This window comes from Channa argus, chromosome 14 (assembly GCF_033026475.1).
Source record: "Channa argus isolate prfri chromosome 14, Channa argus male v1.0, whole genome shotgun sequence".
In the NCBI taxonomy this organism is placed as follows: Eukaryota; Metazoa; Chordata; class Actinopteri; order Anabantiformes; family Channidae; genus Channa; species Channa argus.
Genome location: NC_090210.1, coordinates 24,098,331 through 24,125,010, shown reverse-complemented (window position 1 = coordinate 24,125,010; position 26,680 = coordinate 24,098,331). Strand labels below are relative to the sequence as shown.

The window sequence follows — 26,680 nt, the reverse complement described above, 5'->3', positions numbered from 1 at the left end:
AAATATTTTTTAGTAGTTGCAGTTGGAAACAAAAGTCCACCTCAACCAGCCACAACCGTAAAACCCTGTGTTTATATTAATGCATGATAATAATGAACTAATAGTCAGAGAGGATCAAACCCTGCAACCGTCTAATAGAAAGTCTGATCCTCTTTCAAGCCGCTGGAAAAAACAAGTGTCACTAAAAGTACATTTAGATTGCGTCAAGATTTGAAAAAATGTAGGAACCTTCAAAATCCCTGTAACTGAGCAGATATCAGAGCTAAAATTAACACGTCAACATTTAATATTTACTGTGCTGTACATTTAGTTTGCAGTGTGCACGGTGCACATGAGTACTGACAACAGCAGAAGCCTTTCTGAAGCTTTGAGTCCCAGTGTTTCTCTGTTTTCCTTTATATTTCATGATATATTGACTGTCTCAGCATCAGTATCATCACAGTGAAGTAAACCATCACACCGTATCTTCACAAACCGTAAAACATGGCAGCTCATCTTTTCACACCCGTAACACAACAGTTTTTCTTATTAGTTCTGACATATCAACAATAAACCCGCAGATATTTTCCTGTTTGAGCAAAGAACAGCAGATGTCAAACCTGTCGCTGCTGCTCTGACTGCTTCTGACTCCAGTGAGATTTGTGGATTAAGCACAACGTTATCCAAAATGAAACTTTGCTAAATGTGACTTCTTTATCCTAAAAATTACATTTCTGTACAACATATTTACAAAACTGCAACTGGGTTACGTTTTCTATTAACGTAATGAGGACACGTCCACAGTTTCTTGTCAATGTCAAGTTGCAAATACTTGGACCTTGATCCACAACATTTTCTGCTAAAACCTTGCAAATGTCCAGTTTGTCTGGCCACAGTTTTATTAAAGTGTTGGATCGTTTTCTAAAGACTCTGGCAGCACAGCTGAAGCTTAAAGACTGTGGTCACTTCCACGTGTAGCCTGGAGCACTGGGAGTTGAACCACTGAGCCTGTGGTTCGTGGAACAACTGAGCAGCAGCCGCTTTACACAAAGCCACAATCATTCTCCAACATCAACCATGAACTTAAAAGTACAAAATGCAACTGAAGCAAGTGCTAGTTTAAGAGTGAAGAGGTGCACTCTGCTCCACCAGTCCCTCCTCTCCCTGCTCTGCTATGCTGTGCTACACTCTGCACAGTCCTTCATAATGTTAAAAAATAAACCTTAAATAAGAATGTTCCAAAATTGAATAAAGGAGCAAAAACAACACATTTTCTGGCCAACGCACATGTGATAGTGTTCTTTCATGTCTGCGATCAGAATTGAAACTGCTGTCACCAGGATACGTTTCCAAACATGCACAATCCTGTCTGTGAGCGGTAGAAATCTCTGTGCTGTCTTTCGGCGTCTAATAAGCCCCTTCAACTGGACGCCATCTCATTGTCTCAGCAGTAAGTGAAACCGCACACCCCCCACCGTCGCCGCCCCCAGAGCTGTTTGAACCGAGGACAAATCTCTGTGTGAATACGACAAAGTGTTCCCTGCTGTGTCTGTGCTCACTGCTGTTTGTTTGCTCATGAATATCAAAACCAACTCCATACACTGACACATATCTTAGTGAAAAAGTAAATATTGATGTGCAAATACAATGGAGTGGAGTGTCTGGGGTTCTGTCCACAGATAATACTTTGCAGATCAAAAGAATTATTTTGGTTTTGCTTTTGTGCTGAACAAATACACACATAATCTCACATGTCGCTTATTTGCTGATAGTTGTGCAACAAGATTTATTCAAAAGGTGCAATCGTTGTATGGCACCGATGCTGAGTTCAGACTGCACAGCTGTATTTCATCTGATTAGTGACAAAGTAATCTCACATCATGCTGCGTCATGTTTGTAAGAACAATCATTCTTCTTAGTAGTGGCATCGTGAGCCACCTTCCCCGTGGGATGAATAAAGGTGCATCGTTACACAACCCCTGCAGAGCCACCTGTCACCACAATGCTCCCCAGGGACCTGCAAGGTTCTAAGAAAACTGAACTAATTCAGTGACGTATTAAACAAACTGTAAGACGGAGTCTTGAATGTGCTGAGCACAGTGTCACACGGTGTCTCGCTTCTTCTGCTGGAGTCCAGCATGTTCTCCCATCATTTATTCATTGTATTAGCTCACATTTACATTTAGTCATTTACATTTTTACATTAACATTTACATCTACATTTATTCATTTAACAGACGCTTTTATCCAAAGCGACTTACAAGTGAGGTACAAGGCAGCAACAATCTAAGTCAAGGAGAAAACATCAAAGCAAAGTCCTATCAGGACTTTTAATAGATTTAAAAGATCAGCTCACGAGGTGAAAGATGATTGATAATGAAAACAAACTGTGGAAGAAGCTGGATTAGAAGACAGGCTGAAAATATGGAATAGTTTTTTCTACAGTCTCTCACAGCACTTAAACCAAATACTACGTTAGTTTCACGTGGAAGTCGACCTTTGTTCTCCTGTACAAAAGAAGAAAAATTTATTTTAAAAAGACAGAAGGAGCAGAAGTCCACCCTGTAGATGATCACAGCTTTACACAAAGACGACGAGTCTCCTCGTCTGTAATCAGCAGAAAATAACAGTGTACAATGCGGTAAGAGCATTAGTGTGAGTGGGTGTGTGTCTGGGCAGGACTCGGTGTAGAGGGAGATGAAGATGTGCCGAGTTCATTAAAAAACGTTCAGTCAGAGATATTAGTTGTTAGGCTGTAAAGGAAATTGACGCTGAACTCAGCTGCTTCTGTGCTTTTACAACAATCCAGCATTTGCAGCCTACACACACACAGAAACCACAGTGTGAGCGTACGATGCAGGATTTCTGACCACATGATTTTGTGGATGTTTTTTAAGCACTTTGGACCTTTTTAACTCAGCTGTCTTTGAGAATCACACTTTCACAGTGTTAGATGAAAGTAAACGCAACTCAGTCACAGAATAAACTTGGTGCTCAGTTTCACTATGTGCAAGAAACCTGAACAGGGAGGATCGTCATGATTCTGCTGACTAAGGTTCATTTACAGATTTCACTGTCTTGTTTGGTTCTTTAGCCTCCGATGTGGTGAGTTTCGACGGCGATGACAGCGCTCTGGTGTACAGGTTGAGTTCCAGGTTGAGGCGGACGACCAGAGAGGTCGTCTCTCTGAAGTTTAAAACCCTCAGGAATTCTGGGACTCTGCTGAGTGCAGGCGGACAGAGAGGACTCAGCCTCAGTCTGGAGCTGGAGAGAGGAAAACTACAGCTGCTCCTCAGACAAGGTACAGCCAGACACACTGAGACCTAATAAAACGTTTAACATGTAACAGCTCTTTAAATAACTGGATATTTCAGCTGCCTTTTTGAAGGCTGCACACTCTTACTCTTAACCTGTACAGGGTCATGGGGGGCTGGAGCCTCATCCCAGCGGTCACTGCGTGAGAGGGGACACAATGTCCATTGCAGGACCACACGTACGGAAAGACAAGCATTCACAGTCACACTGTTTGTCATTTAAATGTGTTTAATATTCATGTTCTTATCAATGGAGATGTGCCAGATCCTTTCACACTGAGTAATACAACACATTTACATACCAAGATGCACGTCCTGCCACTTGACATTGACAGTATTTGTTCACTGTTCTTTTCTTTTTGTCAGCTTCCTTTGGGTTAAATTACACTGTCTGATAAATGAATCTAGTTCCAGTCATAAGAATTGTACCGTAGTCTGCAGGTTTGCTCCAGTCTCTCCAGCTAACGCACCTCACTGCCACACCTGCCTAGTTTATGTCTGCAGACAGCGACGTGAGCCGCTGCAGCACTGGTCTTCATCGCCTCTAGTTCTTTAACGTTGCCTTGCTGTGTCATGTCCCACTGCCTCTAACTTTGCTAGTTTATTTTTTGCAGCAGACTGTAGACTTGACAAGCGCCACAGGCAGCATTAGTGCTAAATACACTGGTGCCAACATTTGTTTGAAAGCCACCAATTACGTGGCCCAGTCTACGAACCAATTCCTGACCTTTGTAACCACTAATCACAGACCTGTGGGACTGCGACGCTGCTCCAACCACAAATCCGTGTAGGTGACTCAAGCATCTGCAGTATTAGCTTAGCATTGTAAGTCTTCACAGCTGATAATCTCAGGGTGGGACAGACAGGGACCTCACACAGTCAATCACAGCTTAAGGAACTGTAACTGTGTCTCAGTTCTTTGAAGGAATCAGACCATCTAGTATGTTTTTAGAAAAATCTTTTGAACCTTATTTTTTAAACATTTGTATTGAATTCCACAAGCTCTGATGCAGCCAAGCAACTCATCCTAGTGTCTGTTGGGCTGGTAAGGTTCCAGGGAAAAGAAGGCAGCTTCGGAATGAGACAGCATTGTCCTGACGGTGACGCGATTCCTCTTCAGAGTATTCAGCCGCTCACACAGCTTATTTTATTCATGTCAGCACCAAAACCAAAGGACGTCACAGGTGTCATGTCTGTATCAGCCAGCACACGTTTACTACCTTGTTCTACTTCAGCTGAAATTTGAATTCTACCCTGAAAACTCATCATCTCTTCATGTTCTCAATGCTACAGAGGATCTGCTGCATGTAAAGTGGAGGAAACACCTTTCCATTGGCTTCGGTTGGCTGAGGTGCCGACACGCTCCCTGCTACATGTCTGACTGCTCGATGCTACTGCATCTCCGTTACAGCCATGATGAATGATCCCCGTTCACTGTAGCATGTGTTAGGGCTGGACCCGTGTGTGTGTGTGTGTGTGTGTAACCAGGGTTAAAGCAGAGGTTGTTAGGCTGCCATGCTGAATCATCACCATATGGCTCACCTCTCATCCCAAATACCATCTGGCTACTGAAATGTTCAGTGAAACACTCCATTTCCCACATCCCAAACTTTTCCCTCTGTCACCTTTCTTTCTTTTCATCTCATCCTCTCCATCTGTTTCTCCATCCCAGCATCCTTCATCCCACCTTGCATCCATCTGCCACCCGCTTCCTTCTGCTTCTTCTTTCTCATCTGTCTCTTCTCACAGAAGACCACAATGGGACAGCATAACAACACGGAATGTCCCTTCAAACCTCTGCACACAGCCTGTTTGTTGTCTTTAAAAGGGACCCAGACATCTCCACTCTAAAAAGTGAATTGCTTTGAAAAACCTCGTCCCTAAGAGGACAGACTGCGACCGCTTTTCTAAAACACGTTTACGTCCTGTGATTGTTCCTCTTTATTCTGAGCTTGTGTCGTCCTATAGAAGGACAAGTCCAGCATAAAGACTGTATCATGTCACTGTGAGGACACTGTGAGGACAGGCTGCAGCTCAGTGACAGCAAATTAAAGCCGTTAGAGGCGAGAGGAGCACTTTGTCTGTGTCTCCCCCCCTTTTCTGTTTTTCCACAGTTTCTCTTGTAATTACTGTTGTTTGTCTTGGTTTGTCCCCTCAGATGCCTTTACTTGTCCTCTCTAAAGAGACCGTGTGGCTTTTTTAGCTGCACTCCTCTCTCCAATCCTTTTGATACCCCCCACAACCTTTCTGCTGCTCTCCTCTCTCTTCATTCTTATGTATCTTGCTCTTTTCAATATGTCAATGCAATTATTTTCCTTTCATATGATGTTAAGGCAGCAATAAGGCTTTTTCACTTCAGCGTCCTTCAATTTCCCGTCTCACAGTGTCTCCCACACAGATTGAGTCATTTAGTTAACTGGCTGTGTTCCACCCTGCTCTGCTAATGCTCACACATGCAAGTCTGACCCTGTAATACTGTAACGTGTCCTGTACATATACAGACGTGCACAAAACTGCTGCTACCCTTCCAGAGAAACCTACTTTTCTTTTAAACAACTTGAAACTGACAAAGCATTATTAAGAAATAAAAATAAAACTCTTTCAGTGCATGTGATATATTTAATACACCAAAGGAAAATGTCCTGCTCTGTTGGACAACTTTTAAAGGGAATCGGTGCAAACAAGTGAGACTTGTGCACCAGGCAACAGGTTGTAACGTTACTTTTGTCAGTTTCAACTTCAATTTCAGAGAAAATTGTGTGTTTCTTTTTCAGTTTTTACCGGAACAATTTTATCCAAAGTTTGTATGTTAAGTGTCTCACTTTCCTTATGGACCTTTTTCAGCTTTGTACTGTTACTGCAGACCCCAACTTACTGTGGACTTTTTGTCTTCATGGTGACAGTGAATGGGTACAAACAGAAAGATAAGATGCATTTTAGTGCTGGTTTACATAAACCTATTAAGTATCTCTGAATGCTCCTCATTCTTACTAAGATGCGTAATGATTCATGTCTTTGTATCGTTTGATTTTACCCACTAACGGCTTCATTTAGTGGAGATGAAGACAAAACAGAAAAGAAAAAACAAAAGAGCTTCAGCTTCATGCTGGACAAGTGACAGACTTGGTGCTTTATGCGAGAGAATGGATAAAATAATTAAAGACTCTCGGTGTCTTTGTCCATAATCAGATTTCAAGCAGCTTAAATGGAAGAGCAGGCCTGATACAATGAGCTGATGCTGTTATGAGGACAATAATGTAGAGTTCAGCACAGACTAATGTGTTGAGACAAGCACCTTCAGGCAGATCCCCCGTGATGGAAGTAAAAATGCTGCAGCCATCAGCAGTTTTTAAGCGTTTTTGTCGTCATTGTTAATAACACACACAGGCAGCTTCCTTCATTCTATCCAAAGTGTCCATCCATTAGTCCTAGAACACAGAATTAGCTCAGTGTTTTGACTCTTCCTGTTCCCTAATCTTACAGCCTCTGGACTGAATGGACGTTTGGTGAGATCAGTGAAATAAGGTCTGAAAAAAATGTTTCTATCTGTGATTATTATCCCACTAAACTAAGTATCATAAACCTTTATTTGTCACAGAGCTTATTTTCTGCCATAAACCAATAGAAAATTCTCATCAGCTTTGTGTTGAGGGAACCAGGCAGATGCTAACTTCCAGCTAAACCATATCATCCACACAGCGCTCTACTGCAACCAGATTATGTTTCCTATTAGCATAATGAGCAGCTACACTGCAGGATCCTTGGGCTCATTTTGGGTTCAATTTGCAACGTTCCTGATTCAGGGCTGGTCAGAACTGATTACCGGCCCAAGTAATCCTGCAGTTTCAGGGCTTCCGGACATGATCACCCAGGTATATCTTCCAGGAAAAGAACAAACTGTATATTAATCAGTTAATTGTGTTTTTATGAAGTGTTCATCATCAGAAATACCAAATATGTAACTTTTACACCATTTTTAATTCCATAAAGTCACAAACACATAATAAACAACTGGGTAAAATCCATCATTTCTCTGACTGGTTGCAACTGCTCCAAAATTCTAATGTGACAAAACATATAAAACCACCTTTAAATTTACGTAAATAAATAAAATTGTATCTTTTACATTTATAATGACTCAGAGTGACACCCCTGGCCACCCTTTTGGCCCCGCCCCAGAAAGGAGGCCCTGACTCACAAAATCCTTCTTCTTGCCTCATAATGGACTTAAGTAGGACAAGTACGGAAGTATTGTGATAATGACATGAGTTGCTGCCTTCCCAAACTGAGCTGTGAATGACTTCATTCATCTGGGTATTACACGTCTCAAATAAAGCGTGAAGTATCGGCTTAAAACAGCACTTTTAAGACAACCTGTCTTAAAATGATGTTCCTATGGAAAATAACTGCAAAGACAACTACATCTTAGTATTACGAATGCGTTTTGATGTAAATAATGTTTTTTGGTCTCCTCCTGACAAGGAGACTGTCCGTGATCTCATATGGATGTTGAAATCTTCGTGTGAAGGAGCAACGACAGATTATTGAGCAGAAACCAGCAACAGCCAGTGAAAAAGAGCCGAACCAGATCTTGTTTGAGACTAAAAGTAACACTTTATTTTCAACCCAAAACTCATTTTCAATCCTCTGTTTTTTCCTGTTATTATTATTATTATTATCCTTTTAGTGTGTGTTTTAATTTAAACTGGTTGGATCTTTTTATGTCTACAAACTAGTTATACTTTGAATATAGCTAAGGTTGGAGGAAGATGTCAAAGTAACAGTTTAAACAAAAGCTTAGCCTTTGTCTATTCTTAACCAAAGTTCCTTTGTTGCCTTGTCTTTCCATCTTCCGTCTTTCTGTCTTTGTCGGTGTTTTGTTTGTTATCTGACTTGTTAGTTTGTTATATTCTGCTACTTTCTGACAATTTGACCTCCTGTCGAGGGAATTCAAGTCCAGTGAGATCTACAACACACAACACACCAGCTTGTTATGCGGTGTCTAAATATTTCACTTTTTGTCCGATTCCCCCCGAGAGGAGCACAGTGAGGTCGTCCCCTCTCATCTCTGTATAAACTCCTGGATATATGCATAATGGCACTAAGAACTGAAGCCAAATATGTGATGAAGCCTAATCTCTAAACAGAGGAAACACTGAGGCGTCATTAATGATAGATGAGCATCAGTCGGTCCATATAAGTGGATCTATTCCCCCAAAGTGCAGGGAGAGAAACTTTGTTCTGAGAGGAGGAACTGTAGAAAGAATTGAAAACAGTCAGCCATTAAAGATTTATCAGATTTCCTTCAGGGAGCCACTGTTCTACATTCAGAGAGAGAGACAGAGACAGTTCAAAAGATGATAGACAAGTGATTGTTTCATCATTTATCCCTGTTTATGAGGGAATACATTCAAAGACAGCTTCATCCAGAAGAGAAACAGATAGGATGCAGATCATCATGAACCAGAGAACATCTTGGCAGTGTATTTATATCGATGGGTTATTTTCCCGCAGCCTAGATGAGTGGACGGTGCAGTGCAATAAAAAATGGGAGGATGTACGCTGACACGTAAAAACAAATCACATCACTTCATTCTGATTGATCAATGGAACAGTTGTTTTGTTTTAGGAGGCTGGGAAGATAAGGAAAGCGCTTTATTATAGATTTTTTTTATTGGATGGATGATGTTTTTACAATCACAAATGACTAGAAAGAGAAAGCAGGAAGCAATCTGTGAGGTCTGAGAGCAAACAAATAGTGTAAAGAAAATCACTTTGGTCGTATTAATGCATGACTTTCTTTGTTGTGTTTTTTGCAACAGCCACTCAAAAAGCAGCAGTGTTATCAGGACTGTTTTGTATTCAACTAAACATTCTTTAAATGTCTGATGGAATTCGCTGTCAATTGTATTTCTATTAATACAATGTGACACATTTAATCTTGCTGTTGAAATGATTTAGAGACACAATGGGTCAATTAAATGACTTTATCTGCCAAAAACCTCTTTCTTGCTACATAATGGACTAATCAGTAGGAAAGTATTGTGATAATGACATGAGTTGCTGCCTTTTCATACTGAGCTGTGAATGACTAATTAATCTGGGTTAATTACAAGTTTCAAATAAAGCGTGAAGTATCAGCTGCTTGGCTTATTCCTCATCTTAAAACCGCACTTTTAAGACAAGTACACTACCAACATTTCTTTTGCAGGATGCGGAAAAATGAGCAATACATTTAAAACTTTTTGTTTTCGAGCGTAAGGTTTAATGAACAATCAGCTATATAACAAAAGAAAGTATTTATAATGAACAAGGTTTAAATTAGACAGGCTAAATCTGGTTGCAGTGGGGCAGACATAAAAGATGTTATCATCAGCATAACAAAGTACATTACATTGCTAAACTGGAGAAACAATATGATATTTACTCAATTACAAAGTAAAAATCAGTGGGTCCAATCTTGAAGCAGCATCAGCTACAGCAGAAAGATACAGTTTGAAAAGTATTTACCAAAATATTATAATTGACATTATCAAATTCTGTAGGTAGGTCTACTAAGAGAAGCTGGTCTTTCCGGCTTCCTGATGAGGTTTTGTCTCATTTAACAGTTTCTTTTAATTATGTTAAGTTGCATCTTTGCAGATTAAACAGTGATGATGTGTTGATCAAAATACTGAATCTGTAATTTCCATTTCTCACTATGATGAGTTTTCAATAACAGTGTGTTTGTTTGTGTGCTTTTTCTTCTCTTGCTCTGTCGTCCCTCCTCCATGTTCTTCCATAACTGATGTCTGTACTTTCTCTCCCCACATCTCCTCCCTGTTTTATTCCTTTTCGTCTCATCTTGCTCCTTTTTTCCCTCTTGTTTTTCCTTTGTTCTTATCCTCCTGTATTTCTTTCTAATACTCACTCTGTCGTCCTTCTTCACCACCTCAATATCTTCTGATTCTCCTACTGTCCACTCTCAATTTCCGTCATCTTCTTGCCCTCCGTACCAGGTGGGACGTTGTCCTCTGAACCCCAGCAGCTTGCTTCCCTCGGCAGCCTGTTGGATGATCAGCACTGGCACCACGTCGTGCTGGAAAGGCGAGGCGCTCACCTCAACCTTACTGTGGACGAACGCACGGAGAAGGTTCAAATCCCTGCAGAGTTCAACCACTGGGATGTGGAGCAGGTGGGTTGAGACACACTGCTGTGACAGAGCTGCTTCAACATAAATATACACTGCAAAGTGCAGTTTTTGCCATTGTGTGTGTGTGTGTGTGTGTGTGTGTGTGTGTGTGTGTGTGTGTGTGTGTGTGTGTGTGTGTGTGTGTGTGTGTGTTTCCCCACACAGATAGCTGTAGGAGCAGTCCTGAGCCTTGATTCTGAGAAACCAGCCATCTCCAGGTGGAACTTCCATGGCTGCCTGGAAAACCTGCTCTGCAACGACCTAAACGTGATACAGTTAGCTAAACACCACCACCACCAAGTTACTGCAGTGGTTAGTATATTAAACTAGTTACGGTAATAGTTTGCATGCTAATTCGAAATGTTCTGTAGAAACACGTCTTTTCAGCATTTTTCCTGCAGCCGTTTTCTGTGATGATGCTACAAGCTAACAGCCAGAGGTGCCAGATATATGCAAACTCAAGTACTTCCCTAAAAATCTACTCCACTACAAGTACAAGTACCACTTTATATTCTTCACTCAAGTTGAAATATTAAGCACATGCTCTAAAATGCACTTTGTTGAAATAAAACAGACATAACATTATTCAGGAAACCACTGCTACGACTATGACGAAACATATTATTTCACCAACCTGCAGCACACATTTCTGACATTTTATGAACTAAATTCAACTGCTGAGCATTAGGTAACGTACAAACAGCTGATGCTGAGAAAATGCATCAGCATGCTGACATCAGACAGTAAGGAAGTACAACGTTTAGTTAGAAAGCTGTGTGTTAAAGTGAAGCAGCTTCTGAATCACTCTGCACAGCACAGACACAAACACACTTTGAGACAAAAACAACCCTCATAACCATAGAAATCTGACGTGGCCTGAATTTTATAAACATTCTCACATTGTATAGATATAAAGACATAAATATTAAAAACACAGGATGAAAATATGACTAAAGTATCACAAAAAATAGATTGAAATTTTTTGTGTTTGTTGGGTAAAACTAACAAAGATCAAATAATTAAAATCTTTCTAAAACTATAAAACTAAATCTCAATCATCAGGTGCCAGAATTAACCCTGCAGGAGTATAATTCACAAAGAATATTCAAAAGACTTGCAAATGAGTAACTGTTTGTTAATGAAATAGAGTTGACAATATAATTTATCCCACATTTTAGGGATTGTTCTGCCGTACAAACATGTGACATTCACTCACTACAAATTATTTCTAAATGACACATACAAAGACAAAGACCTGCCCACAGAAAGTACATTTAGTCTTAACATATAAGGTTGTTTTTTGCTTCTCCAGTATGACGACGACAGATCACGACTATGATTTTCAGCTCCCTAAACCTTCATCGCTGTGACAGAAAACAGCATGAGTAGCTGCAGCTGCACCATCTCCTGTAAAACACAGTCTGCAGGGTTTTTTCTTTTTCATGTATGTATTCATGTATGTAAACTGCGGAGTAAAAGCAACCTAACAGATTCCTTCACTGATGCTTCAAAGCAAACTGATCCTTCACATGTCTAAACAGCTACAGATGGACACTGTGGACATGCAGGTGTGGTCACGCATGTTGACACCTTCAGCGCACCACAGGGAAATAAGCCTGATGCTGCTGCTAACAAGCCGCTAGCTGGTTAATGAAGCTAAGGAGCAGTTAATGAAGAGAGTGAGCGATGAGAGCACAGAGCAGCGCAGACGGCAGTTAGATGTCCACCGATGCTGCCTTGTCTTTGTCATTAGGACCTTGAGACGCGCTGACAGTGTCTGGAAGTGCAGCCAGCTCAGTGCACAGCAGCTTTGGACCATTTCTGACGACTGGGCCTGAACCGGTTCAGAGGATCACGTGGGTCCATGGCCGGAGATGTCACAGAGGCTGTTTTACAAGAGCTGGAGGAGTGTTGGAAAAGTTATAGTCCACTTTTGTCCATTCTTTACGGCACGGTAACAGAATGTAGCAGAGCCTCAGTGATGTGTGAGTGTGAGTTTTATATCTCACTTTTTCTTTTCCACCGTGCACTTTCATTCATCACTTGAACAGCTCTACAAAGGGCTTTTAGATGCCGCCTGTGCTTCTGGAGCATTATATAGATAGCAAACCCATATTCCCTACAGAGTACTCGGGGTGTAATATCCTACTGCTGCAGCAACACCCCTCAAAACAATGGACTAGGACAGAAATGTCCACAAAGTGCTGTTCTCATGATTATCCACTTCTCCACACCTATGAGCAAGGTGACACTGACGTTTTTATTCGGAAGGAGATTTGCTGATTAAATCATTGGCACGTCGACACGCCCTCTGCAGCTGAATAATATTCATCTTTTATTTATTTGCCTGGTCCCGCCATGATATTTCTGTCCCACCCTCTGTTTCCACTCCCCCACATGTTTCTCTCTCAGGGCAACTTGACCTTTTCTTGTGCTGAGACAGTTTCCATCGCCGTGACGTTCCCTGGTCCCCACAGCTTCCTCCAGCTGCCAGGGCCCATGACGTCCGCTTCAGGGGGCTTTTCCATCAGGTTTCAGTTCAGGACGTGGAACAAGGCCGGGCTGCTCCTCACCTTTGGCCTGCCTCAGCAGACCGGGACAGTCTGGCTGCACCTGAGTGAGGCCAGACTGCAGCTACAGATTCATAAGGATGGCAGGGCGCTGCTGGAGCTCAGGGCAGGTTGGTCCTACTGCGTATAAAACACATCCTCTTCACCTTAAACATTAAAAGTAGAGACATACCAAAAATCTACATTTGGATGAGGCTGGATTACCAACTGGACCCATGATTACGTTTCATCATTTGGGTGTCAAATTTCTTGTAAATTTGTTATATTGAAGTAGAGCATCAACTCTTATAGGTCCTCCTTCCTCTGTCTGGCCCTTATGGCTTTAAAAAGGAATGTTCTAAGTTACAGGACGTCTTCACTGATGTTCAACTTGCTTCTTTTTGTTCTGGTTTGGGTAGTACATGTATTACCACTATATTAAAGTATCTCTCTACTTCTAGCTGAAAAATGTCTCCAGATGACATCACTTGGAGGAACCTTCAGTTCAGATTAGGCCATCTTGTTGCTCAACAACATGGAGTTTGCACTAACGGTCAATCTGCTTTTCCAGAGCAGCCCCAGATGACATCATCTGAATTTTTAATGATGAAAAATTCTTAGGGTGATGAGTTTTTCAGCTACAAGCAGAGAAATGTTTAAATATAGGGAAGTTTAAAAGAATTAATGTACATTTCCACCCTAAGCTAAACCCATAGAAAGTTGAAAATTGGTCCACTAACTTTCTCTCCAACATGTTTTATTAAAGTGATCCATTTTTCTGCATAATGAACACTAATTTGTGAAAAGTACACATGAAAAACTCAGTGTTATTTAATCAAAGAACTTTATATGAATAATAAGAACAAGGTGTGAAGCTATCGAAAGCCAACATTTCTTTGAACTTCATAAAAATGTAGAAAAGTAGTTCTTCGTCAGTTTAATTCTAATTTATGTTGTGCATTTTAATACCTTCCCTTCTGTTTTTTGTACCACGGTTTCCGAAGATAATTAATGAGCTTACTACTTTTCATTATCAACTCATCTGAAAGTGATTTTCTTTAATTGGCTTTTTGGTTTTTCATATACCATCTTAGTATGGACTCTTTAGGAGGTCAGTCCTGCAGCCACTATTTGAATCTCCATATTTTTTTAATCAGTTATATTGTTGTCACTGCATGTTGATCAGGTTCTGCTCTAAATGACGGCCAGTGGCATTTGGTGGATTTCACCTCTAGACGAGGACGTTTGAGCATCGCCTTGGATAAAGAAGAAGGGGGAGTTGCACACGCCAGTCCCTCATTTCCCATCAGGACGGGACGCCAGCTCTTCTTCGGGGGTAAGAATTAAAAGATGCTTTAATACTTTAGAAGGTACTGAAGACAAAGTCCACCAAACTGAAGAAATCTTTGACATCTGTGGACTGGGCCTTTATAAGATTCACTAATTCCACATAAAATTCTATTCAGATCCTAAATAACTTTGCTTTTTATGTAAACGTTTCTATTGATCCTGATATCAGTCACAGTTCAGACGTTAAATGCAAAAGCAACCAACATTTTCCTGATTTTAACTGAATTTTCCATCAGTAAGTTTAGTGAAAACCTTTGTTGACCGTGCTCCCACTCAGTAAACTGTGGTCGTGTGTTTGGGGGAATAATGACATAACAGTACTGATGCAGGAAATACTGCAATAATCTAGACTTACAATAAAATGTATCCACTTCTGTTTGATAATGCATATATATTGGACATGTATTTTATATGAGCTCCAGTCATTTCAGTCATTGCCCTGAAAGGCGTGTATTAATATTTCAAAGTTGTATACTGTATATTGTGCAGCACAGTTGCTGTCATCAATACTCACCTTCACAAGTGTGTGTGTGTGTGTGTGTGTGCTCGCGCGCACTGAGCCAAATTTAGCTTGTGGCTGTTTTATAATGAAACTCGGCTTCTTCTTTCTTCTCGCTTCCCCCCTTTTCCTCCTTTCTCCCTCCGTCTCCAACTCTTCACTAACTTTCTCAATTTCTTAAATCTCATCTTTTTCATCCTCTGCTCAGTAACTCTGCAGTCCAGGCATGTTCTTCTCCTGCCTCTGGCTTTTTATTATCCTACACACACACACAAACGCATACACACTATCTCCCCTGTTGCATTAAACAGACTACAAAGAAAAAGAAATACCCCTATTTATTGGATCAAGGCTCGGCCTATTTTTTCATTATTCCACTTGAAAATACACAACCCAGCACAAATCACAGCTCAGCTCTCTGTGTAGCAGAATACACTTGCAGCAGTGTCACGTTTTACACTTAATGGCCTCTCACCAATTTTCAACTTGCTTTCTATAGCTTTAGTTTAGGATGTAAATGTACATAATGCTTCTTACTTCCCTGTATTAAAATATTTCCCTGCTGCTAGCTGAAGAGCTCCTCCAGGTGACATCGCCCAGAAGAGTTTTTACATCATTAGGAGTTGAGATGATGTCACCTGGTCGAGCTCTGGAGAGGCAGGTTGACTATCATTACAAACGCCATGGTATTAGCAATGAGACGACGTAATCGACATAATGAATTGAAGATTCCTCCAAGTGATGTGATCTGGAGGCATTTCTCAGCTAGAAGGAGAGATATTTGAATTCAGGGAGGTCAGAGGGAAGTTTAATGGCATGTGTGTACAAGTACTACTCAAACTAGAACCAAAAGAAGCAAGTTCAAAATCCGTGAAGGAAACCTATACAGTGGGTTATGAAACTTATATTACTTCGATATGAGATTTTGGTCACACAGGCCTGTACTGAACCATAAATACTGGCATGATAAAACCTGCTGAGAGCAAACCAGTCCAAACAGCTGACTGAACTAAACATTGTATTCATCAGAGTTGTTTGTGTTTAATTGTCCCGAATGCTGCTTTGCATCTCATCAATAAGGTTTTATTGTCCTTTGTGTTGGTAAATTAATTTACAAAGCATTTGAATAAGCAGCCTCTAATAAACCTACACTGCTGTACAGCACTACACAGTCTTTGAAATCATCTAATACTTTCTTCCTTCTGTACTTTCTCGCCCAGGTTGTCCTGCTGAAGACAACGATCCAGGATGTAGAAACCCGTTTGACTCTTTCCAGGGCTGCATGCGTCTCCTCAGTGTGGACGAGAAGGCAGTGGACCTGATCACGGTGCAGCAAAGACTGCTGGGTAACTACAGCCAGCTGCAGATTGACATGTGCGGCATCATCGACAGGTCAGAATCACCAAAGCCAGTCTCAGTGTTCTAACATTGAATCATCACTTCACTCTCTAAATCTATCTGGGTGGAAACAAGAATGAATTCAAACACACAAAAAAAACAGTCATCACTGTACCACAGAGCACATTTTCTGCTATCAAATATATATTTAGTCTTCATCTTCTAATGTTCTGGATCATGATAGTAGCTGCTGTTTTGGCCGTTTGATGCTTTCAGTGCTTTGTAGGCCTCTTTGACTTATTACAAGAAGAACTTGTCTCTATCACTTGACTTTCTCCACATAGCACTGATCACTTAAAACATCGCTTTACTAAAATCTCTGAGGTGATATTTTAGTTTTTAAGCCCAGCACTAAATCCCCACATAAAGACATGAAATGTCAAACTTTATTTCTCTCCCAGTTATAAATATTGTTCCTTTCTGCAGAGCAGCTACCAGGAGTGGGGTTCGAACCCACGTGGGAATTTACCCATTGGATCTTAAGTCCAACGCCTTAACCACTCGGCCATCCTGGTGCACTGGGCTTCCTGTCCACACTACGTCTACATAGCATTAACGTGACTTTTAGGACCAGTCGTTTTTGGCGGTTTGTGATTAGAAACACAGGGACCATCACTTCAGATGTGTTGTGTCCGTCACATTGTTTTTGTATTTTTTTTTTGCCAGCTGTCTTATGTTGACGCCCAAATTTATACGAGATTTGTGAACTGTAATCCTTCTTTTCTTCGTTTTTTTCTTTTGACAGACTAATTTATTTTTGAAGTGAGGTGGTTTGAAGTGTTCACACACACACTGTATTTTCATTATGGGATAGAGAATTATTGTTCAGTGCAGACCTGAGGTGTGAAATAACAACTGACAGACCTGTTTGTTTTATTCTCAACAAATTCCACAGCTCATTTTTTCTTTCATCTGATTCTCACTAAAATAATAAGTGTTACTCTCACTTTTGTGCCTGTGTTTTTCAATAAGCACTGCGTTGTTATCAGTAGTGTCACTATCATATCACACCCTCAGGTGTGTCTATAGTAGAATTCCAGTCTACCAGGAGTGGGGTTTGAACCCACGTGGGCAAATACCCATTGGATCTTAAGTCCAACGCCTTAACCACTCGGCCATCCTGGTCCACCGGCAGCATCACTGTGCTCAAACAAGTCCCGTCTGTCCTTCAGGTGGAGGTGATTGCTGATTCTGGTCCTGAGGTGTTGCTTCTCCTGTGCTGCACCATCCTCTTGTGTAGAGGCCATATTTTTGTCTGTAAGAGTCACCTGCTAGTTTAGCACCACGGTTTTCAATTCAGTGCTTGTTGCGACGATTCCGTTTGGATGGACTGACCAGCAGTAGAGCAACAAAATATCCGTTTTTATCTGCACATATGATGGAAAGAGCTGCAGAACCACAGAGGAGCATCTCATAACAAAGTCAGTTTAAGATGTGGGTTTTCTGCTTCAGTCCGATACCAAAAGCATAAAGTCTGTTGTTGTGTTGGACACACTGCTGAGTGCGGCTACACCCACCAGCTTTACCAGTTTGGTCCAGTGAGCTTAATGAAATAGTTTGATCAGATTATAATTCATCAGGATTCAGCTCCTGCACACACCTGACTGCTCCCACCGTACGACCCATCACCGTTTCTGTGCTGATTCAATCTGTGAGCTTGGCTTCCATATGCTCCTCTTACATGTATTTGTGTGTGTGTGTGTGTGTGTGTGTGTGTGTGTGTGTGTGCAGACTTTATAGCAGTGTAACCTTGTGCACTGACTCCACTGTAGAAGAAGGACCTGAGCAGAGTCGACTCTCGGGTCTAATTTAATTCAGCTGCAGCCTGTGTTCATGTTGTGAGCAGCATTATGAGAAGGCGACAAAAGATATTTCCTGTAGAGGTGGAAGAGGGAGATTAGGGGCATTTTGGGACGTGAAAAAAGTAAAACACTCCTTCACTCTGGTTTCTTTGTACACAAGCTTGTCTGAACGCTCACGGCAGTTTTTGTGAAACCACACGGTGTGGTGCTAATGTTGTGGCTTATCTTCTAAACTATTTATGGTGATATTTCATCTCTTCATGTGTTTCAGGTGTCATATCCTCCTGTGACTTATTTTGGTCATCCGCTGTCTTTAGGATCATGGTGAATGTCTAAGTCAAAGACACAAACCTTTATGTCTCACACATGTTCTGTTTGGACACTGTAGTGTGTACAACACTAAAATGGCACAGAAACCCCACATCGGTTTGGCAGTGTGACACCAGGGTACAAGTGGAAATGCACATTATTAAAATGGTGTTGGTGTCAGAGTTGTCCTGCTCTCCACCAGTAATAGAAATAAAAAATGCTGTGGGTAACTTGCGTTGCCTCAATGCAGTTCCATTAACGAGGCTTCAGTAATTAGCAGGAGTGGAGTCATTCACCTACTTAATGTCAGCACCTTAACCACTCAGCCATCCTGGTCATGCTGGGTTTCTTTTTTTACAGCAATCAAATAACAAAGAACACAACAAATCTCCGGTCGATCATTTTCGAACATAAACTTAACCACCGTAAACAAAGACGAACATAACATGTTCTATTTTCTCACATGTACTTATGTGTTTTTAACATAGTGGCAGCAAAGACAAGTTTGTGTTCACAAACCAAATTGAATACCAGGAGTGGGGTTCGAACCCACGTAGGTATTTACCCATTGGATCTTAAGTCCAACGCCTTAACCACTCGGCCATCCTGGTACCTGTTAGTGGATTGTATCACTAATCACTAAATTGTTCCTTAAGTGTTGAGTGTTTTTTTGACGAGATGCTATGAATGACATAAATATCTGAAACAAGAGAATGTAAAGTGGGAGGTAGATGCTTTGTCTGCAAGGCTCCGGCTTGTTCTTTGATCACAGCGATATAGAGATAAGTGTGGGTCACACTGCTGAGGCAGCACGTTTATCTAAATAAGAGGGACCCTGCGGATTCTGTGCAGTCATCACATCGCTCTTCAATATTCCTGCCCGGGCTTCAGCAAACACACAGTCCCATAGGGTACGATCACGTAGGACGGAGACGTCCATTAAAGACGAGTAAAAATACAACACACACACACTGCAGACCGCTGCAGTATGTGCAGTACGAGTGCTGGTGTAAAGTGTCTGTGTGGGTTTGTCTGTTTATGTCGGACCTCCTGGAGGTGCCGGCCGATCCTGGAGCAGATGGAGTGTGGATGAAAACACACTTACTCGTTGCCTCCTGTTGTCTTTTTCTCAGCAGAATGAGGTCAAACAAGGCCTCTATCAGCCGACTTTAAACTGTCATTTGAACATATTTTCTTACTTTCCTCGTTTGCTCTGTAGCTGTAGTTTTGGGTTCAGGTCATATTGATGAGCTCATTTTGAATTTGTTGCTCCAACTCCTGAAGCCAAAACTCATTCAGCACAGATGAAGCTTTCACAGATGTAAGAGTCGCATGTCGTGTTCAATATGGCCCGTTTAAAATCCCTGTCTTCATCTCTCAGTTTCCTCCATCTCTTTCCATCATGGCATCACCTTGATGCCATGATGCTTCCTGCAGTGTGATACTGATCTGCTGTAAATAAAGAACTGACACGACTTCAGCTTCCTGGGAGCTGGATTCACTTAGTAAGTGTCTTCGAACGGTTGACTTTAGAGGAGCAGCTCCATTCAGTGTCTGCTGCTAAGACCAAGTGAAAGGATGGAGCAGACAGCTTTGACTTGCATCGACAGAAACATCTAAAAAACTAAATCTCTGAATTAATGGAATTATTCTTTTCATCTCTCGGGAGAAATGTGTTTGATGAATATTCTTCAGATGCCTTTTTTCCATTCAGCGTGAGGGAGTTGTATTTTGAAAAAGTGATAATAAAAGTAAAAGATGTTCCATTTGAGGTCCTCCTACACTGTTATTAGCGCTTGTGTTAAGGCGTCATGATGGCTATTAAATAAATAACCTTGAAGAGCTCTGGGTAAAGGTGAAATGGAAAGCTGAGTTTTATGAGAGGGCCATTTAGTTTAATGTAGTTTAAAGTAGTTTTCACTCTTTGAAATGTGGTGGGAGTTTAAAAGCATGATTCCTCTGTGGTTAATCAGCTTTTAGAAGCTGACTAACACCACAGGAAATTCAACAGTATGTTGTTCTGTTACTTAGTTCTAAAAACGAGGCCCCAACCACACTGTTAAAATAGACCAAATTCATTGAGAGGGGTTTGGGTTAGGAGGAGGAGAACCTGAGTTCTTCTTCATTTCCATCAAAATCCAATGCCTGCTTTCCCATCAATGCAGCTTGGACACCGATCAGGTAAAGTTAAGCCTCTTTCACACTTGCACTGAGATCCTGACATTCTCCTGACTTTATCCAGAGTATGTGAGAACGCAGATGTCTGAGTTGAGACATCATCTTCCTGCTTCATTTACTGTAATACTTAGAATCCCAGAAACGTTTCTGTCAAATATATGCTTGATAAGAAAAGCACCACCATGGATGCTGCTCAGGACCAGTCACCATCAGGAGGAGGATATGTCCTGTGTCCTATGTTTGAATTAAATACAACACAGTTGTTGTGGTTTTAGGTGTCTGAACTCTTTTCTCTTTACTGTGTTTGGATGTGGATTTTGGTTAAATGCACCTTCGATCCTTTTTTTTTACTTCAATGCCACGAAATCAGGAGTGTATGTTACATGTGGGTGTAAACATTGAGCAGAACATTGAATATTCGTAATGACCATATTGTAAATCAAACATAAATCAGCTAAGTTGTAAAATGTTGCTTCTTCAGTTTCATAATGTAAAAGATTTGAATTGTCAATCAACTCTTAGATTTCTTTTTGACAATTTAACTCAGTTTGCTCCCTGTCCTTGTCCCTGTTTCCTCCTCTACCCTTGTCTCTGGCTCTGTTCCTGTCTCTCAGGTGTTCTCCCAGCCGGTGTGAACACGGCGGTCGCTGCAGTCAGACGTGGACCGTCTTCCACTGTAACTGCTCTGACAGCGGCTACAGCGGAGCCACCTGCCACAGCTGTAAGTCGCCCGTCAGAAACACACAACGGGGGAGGGGGGGGGTCAGACAGACAGACAGACAGACAGACAGACAGACAGACAGACAGGCAGACAGACAGACAGACAGACAGACAGAAAGGCAGGCAGACACAGTTAGGGGGGAGAGATGGAATACAGATGAGGGACCATGTCACACCAGGTAATGAGCGGAGAAATGTCCTCCTGCATAATTTACACCCAGAGGCAGAAAGATCTGATACACGGAAATTAAACGTCCAGTTAAAGCCATTAACACGTTGCACTTATCAAACCCGACGATAAAATTCAGGCTCATTTCGGTGGCAAACAGCAACTGTCCATCACCTTTAGTGCAATGAAAATAGGAATTACAGGACTAAAGTCGGGAGTGGAGCAGCTCGTTAAGTCTATGTTAGTGTCCTTGGCTGCCATCATTGGAGTGTGTGTGTGTGTGTGTGTGTGTGTGTGTGTGTGTGTGTGTGTGTGTGAGTAAAGTGCTACAGTATATAAACAGACCATTTAGGTTTTTGTTTAAATGATGAAATAAAAACTCGTGCGGAACTTGTTCCGCTCCCTTGACCCCTGAAGAGACAAGCAGTAAGCCTCCGAGATTTGGGAGATGAGGTTTTCCATCAGTCATCACTGAGTCATCAACTGATTCCAGTTGGATAAACCTGACAAACATGTTCTTGCTCTCTTGATTCAGTATTGATACTTGTCTCTGAAGTGTGTAGTCTTCATGCTCTCACAGCTGCTCTGTTGATGTTGATCTGATTAATTTCCTCAAGCTGTATACGAACAGTCCTGTGAGGCTTACAAGCACAGCGGCAACACGTCGGGTCATTTTTACATCGACGTGGATGGAAGCGGACCGATCCAACCACAGCAGGTTTACTGCAACATGACAGGTGACACACACACACACACACACACACACACACACACACTTCCCATCCTCACTCAGTGTTTCATTAACAACCCTATTAATTCTAATGTTCAAAATGTTCCTTGCATCACATTTGGATCCACTTATCTCCCCCGTCTTTGTTTCTTTATCCTTCATGTTGTTTGTATAATCTCATAAATGTGAATAATGACCCCCCAAGACCTTATACCAGCAAACATTCTGATGTGTGATTGTGTTTGTTTGTCTTTGTTTCAACTTTATGCTCAAAGGAATTGACATTTTCTCTTTCTGCATAAATATGGCTTAATAAAAAGGAACCCAGTTGTTAAAAATAAGACAAAAACACAACGTGCTTTGATTTACTAACAAAAAATGATAAACCTTTGAAATTATCAATTATTTAGAAGGAAATTTAAACGGGGGTGTTTTATTCCATCTGATGGTTCCGTCGTATGTAGAGAAGAGAAATGTGCACGTTCACTATCAAAGTGTGATGTTGACAAGACAGGTTTGTAGAAGTGTGTCGTGACTCCAGCAAAGAAGAACTTAGCAGAAGAGTTGATGATGCTCACCAGGCTGAGGAGGGTTATGTATAAAACCCCCTGTCATGACAGTACTTGGACTTTCCTCCCAGTAATGGACTTGACCATCTTGCACCTGGTCTTACCGTTCATGCCAGGTCGTTCCATTCTAACATAAAACAGTGGTTCTCAATGACCCCAGCTCTGCTGGTCTTCAAACTACCTGTATCAGGTGTGTAAAGTCATTTAGAAGCTGGAAGATACCAATTCACCCACCTTCCCCGACTCCACCCCCATCTGAGTTGGTATCTTCCAGCTTCTGTTTGATTGAACACACCTGACCCCGGTAATGATCAATGGGTTACGCATGCTTAGAAGTTCGACCTTCCATCATACAACTGCAGCAAACCAGTGTTTAGATACACAAAAGCAAAGCGTTGAAAAGTCCAGGAGGTCACAAGGGTGATGTCTAGGGAACTAGGCACATGTCCAACTGTTCAATGTCTCAGAACTTCTTGCATTAACAAGCTGTTCTCTAACAAGGTGATCGACCACTAAAGGTTCTGGTTCAGTGACAGTTTGTATTTAAACAGGCCTCGTCACTATGCTGTTCACTCTTTGACACCATGAGACCAAGACGACGCCTAACAATTGAAATTGACAATTTACTGAGACTTTGACATTTTTTGTTGTGCTTCGACGTAAATGCCCTATTTTCATGATATAATATCAATGTAGTAGGAACTTGTTACATTTCCCATAGATTTCACCTGAAAGTCGAGGATCCCTAACTTGTTGTGAGCAGTGTATCTGTGTATTCCCATCAGAGGTGAACACGTGGATGGTGTTACTGCACAACAACACAGAGCTGACCAGAGTCCGGCCCTCCCCAGGCGTGAACCAGCATTCGGTTCACTTCGACTACTCGTCTCAGGAGGAACAGCTGTCGGCCGTCATCAGCCAATCAGAACACTGCGAACAGGAATTGTCCTACCACTGCAGGAAGTCCCGCCTCCTCAACACTCCAGGTGAGGCCCAGGAAAAAATTTCTGTGCAGGATTTCTCCCTATACCTTGTCTTTCTATGCTGTCTCAAGCTCTACTTCTGATGTCTGCGCCCCTCAGTGACTTAGATGATATTTATTTTAAATGTGCTTCTAAATCAAATCACCGGTGTCAGAATGGCGACATCAGAATTCACGTTGTCTTTCTCTGACCATGTCGTCATCAATCGCTGTTGCCTGAATAACAACAGAGACAAGAAAGGAGAAAGATATATTTTTATTTTTTTTTTAACACAAAATTTCAAGGAACGTGTAACGGAGCAGTTTTTGAGAGAATTGTCCTATTTTTATGTGTCACAAATGACCTTGTTGCTGTTTAGCAAGCTAGCAGTTTAGGGTTTAAAGTGAACCTCCAACACAAAACCTGTCATTTGAAAGAGTTGGAACCTCTTCTTATGGGCTTATGGTGTGAGGCAGGGACACACAGGGATTCAAATGTGCAACTTTAAACTTGTTTTTTAGCAAGAAATCTATTGTCATCTGCTTTTATCTTGCTGGCTGCACATGTGAACATTCAGTCCCTGCTCCGCTGTCGAGCGGCCGAGGCAAAAGAGAAAAACATCATCTGGGGATGAGTCTCTCATTTCAAACTGTGCTGTTATTACAAGGAGTTATTTGAATCTCAGACATCTGTAAAGAATATTTTTAAGTCTTATATGGATCAAAGACCTGAAATCACCTCTAATGGAGTCAAAGTTAGATTTTTTTTTTCCATCTGTGATATCACTTAATTAATTCAAAAAGTAAATCTTCTCTAATCCTAATCTCTTAATCTTCTATAATCGTATCTCAGGGAGAGAACTCGGCCTTTTCTTTTCTCTCCTCCCCTCAAGTGGCGCTTGAATAAGAAAGGACTGTAAACAAGATCTTGTTCTTAATTGACCTGTTGGTAAAAGTTAATGAAAGCCTAGTGGAGCAGGTTCTCTTCAGCTCTCTTCTTCTTATCCCTCACTTGAACAGAACAAAGTCATTATGTGGAGCTACTCGTGTCGCTCTTATTGGTACTTTGAAAGACAAATCGATTGTTTAGGATTAGCTTAATACCAGCTCCTTTTGGAGAAACTATTGAGTTGGGTCCATGTATTCTGTGTTTAATTATGTGTTTTCCGCTCAAATTGGAGCTGGTAAGTGTTGGAAAAACTGAGAATTTATTCAGCTTTTACATAACAAATCAAATCAACGGCTTTCAGCTCGTCCCTCCAGGGGTTGCACCAGTGGAACGTGTTCAGCACGTTGATCTGGCAGAGCTTTTTACATCGGATGCCCTTCAAACCCTCCCATTTTATCCGAGCTTGGGATCGGCACCAGAATGGCCCTTGGCAGCTGGGTGGGGCCGCAACTAGTGGGATGGGATTTGATCCTGCAGCCTTCGTTCCAACCCAATGCTCTACCCATTGATCCACCAGGCTCCAAACACTACAAGGCATTTCTATGTATTAAGTGTATTAGGAACTGAGGTAACAGTACAAGTACTTACCTAAAGAAATACTCCACTACAAATAGAAGTGTAGCCCAGATGGAGAATAGAAAGAAAAACAACTTAATCTTTAATAAAAGATGGATTGGAAACCTTTTTTTGTGATATACTAAAATCGAGTTATTGTAGTTTTACGCAGGTTAAATTTTGTAGTAAAGATAATCTAATACAGTTTGTGCCTTTCGTCTCTGGTCTGTCCATTGCATCGCTCATCCTCTTGTCTGTTAGATTTACCTGTTGTGATTGGCAGCAGGTGAAAAAGAGGTAGAGGGTTGGGGGGAAGGGGTAAGGAGGGATGTCTGGACATAGAAGCATGGTGGATTAGGTGGATGATGCATTTTCCCTCTCAGCCTCATAGTGTAACGTTCCGAGTTTGTTGTATGCGTGTTCGCCACAAGTCTGTAGAATGGATGAAACGGTGAAGCTGTTAGCCGCTAAGCTAGTGGATGAAACGATGCTAACTCACTTACCACGTCTTCAGATTCAACCTTAAACATCCCATCAATAGTATTTATATTTACTTATGTGTGGACTTGTTTTAGCAGCACAAAATCAAATTGTCAGACCTATAAGGTCACATTTGATGAATCCAGATTGAGGCTGCATGTGGGCTCACACCCGCAGAGCAAAGGGGCCACGGAGGAGCTGGTTTGTGGGGAGGTGGGAACATGTTTGTGTTACTGAATGTAACCGCTGTGTAACGATCAGAAAAGACTGTTTGATTTCTCAGATTTATGTATTTGTTCTCGCTAACGTCGTGAAAGTAACATCACTAGATATAAAAATATTTCTTTACCTGTCGTGTAAGTGTGGTGAGGGGGTCTCAGTGGGATGGCGGGTCACCCTGCTTATACCAATGTGGGGAAACACTATAGTTTATACCTGTTTGGTGGCACGTTAGACACAGATTAGATTGTGGGATGGCTGTAGAAGTAAAACTTGAAAATCTTAATTTAAGTTAAACTACTAATTACATGCTCTAAAATTTACTTTGAGTAAAAAAGCAGGTTAGTGTGATTTCTCTGAGTTAGTACTTTGAACACCAATGAGCTCGTTGTTTCACATGTGCCTCGAAAATAAAGTTCTGTAGAAATCTAAATGTTCAGACCTTGAATGGTAAATTAATATAACAGATTTTCTTAATTATATTTTCAACAATCCCCATAGACAGTAAAACCAGCAATGAGTTGTCTGTATTCATGGTGAAAGATGTGATTACAGTGATTCTTGGCCATCGGTCTCAGAGGTTACTACAATTAAACTCGATCAAAAAACACATCAACCAGGCTGCAGCTCCACTGGTTGTGATGGACATGTCCCAAAATGCACGATCAAGCAGTATTTACAAAAAAGTGTTTTGTTTAGTCTTTTAATGACTTTGAAGCGTATAATATCAAGCAGTAGTGACCTACTGAGCCCAGCATGTGGAGCAGCTTCCTACCTGC

The 26,680-nt window shown here is 41.3% G+C and overlaps 1 protein-coding gene and 3 non-coding genes across 7 annotated transcripts in view; 1 reads left to right on the top strand and 3 right to left on the bottom strand.

Moving 5' to 3' along the window:
* The window catches only part of LOC137098397 (contactin-associated protein-like 4), a 106,542-nt gene that overhangs the window by 33,037 nt on the left and 46,825 nt on the right, over nucleotides 1-26,680 (top strand). For 3 of the 4 annotated variants that reach the window (XR_010910608.1, XR_010910607.1, XM_067474613.1), the window contains exons 5-14: nucleotides 3,074-3,280; nucleotides 3,398-3,472; nucleotides 10,292-10,467; nucleotides 10,630-10,776; nucleotides 12,877-13,144; nucleotides 14,200-14,349; nucleotides 16,083-16,254; nucleotides 21,164-21,270; nucleotides 22,056-22,175; nucleotides 23,523-23,723. Coding sequence is in view for 2 of the 4 variants with exons in the window: in XM_067474613.1 (XP_067330714.1) it covers nucleotides 3,074-3,280; nucleotides 3,398-3,472; nucleotides 10,292-10,467; nucleotides 10,630-10,776; nucleotides 12,877-13,144; nucleotides 14,200-14,349; nucleotides 16,083-16,254; nucleotides 21,164-21,270; nucleotides 22,056-22,175; nucleotides 23,523-23,723 (1,623 nt within the window). In the remaining 2 variants the exon portion in view is untranslated. The remainder of the gene's footprint in view (nucleotides 1-3,073; nucleotides 3,281-3,397; nucleotides 3,473-10,291; nucleotides 10,468-10,629; nucleotides 10,777-12,876; nucleotides 13,145-14,199; nucleotides 14,350-16,082; nucleotides 16,255-21,163; nucleotides 21,271-22,055; nucleotides 22,176-23,522; nucleotides 23,724-26,680) is intronic. The other variant, XM_067474614.1, reaches the window with a different exon arrangement.
* trnal-uaa (transfer RNA leucine (anticodon UAA)) lies at nucleotides 16,693-16,775 on the bottom strand. The gene has a single exon. It is a non-coding gene; the product is annotated as a tRNA-Leu (tRNA).
* On the bottom strand, nucleotides 17,303-17,385 carry trnal-uaa (transfer RNA leucine (anticodon UAA)). The gene has a single exon. It is a non-coding gene; the product is annotated as a tRNA-Leu (tRNA).
* trnal-uaa (transfer RNA leucine (anticodon UAA)) lies at nucleotides 18,900-18,982 on the bottom strand. Its single transcript has one exon. It is a non-coding gene; the product is annotated as a tRNA-Leu (tRNA).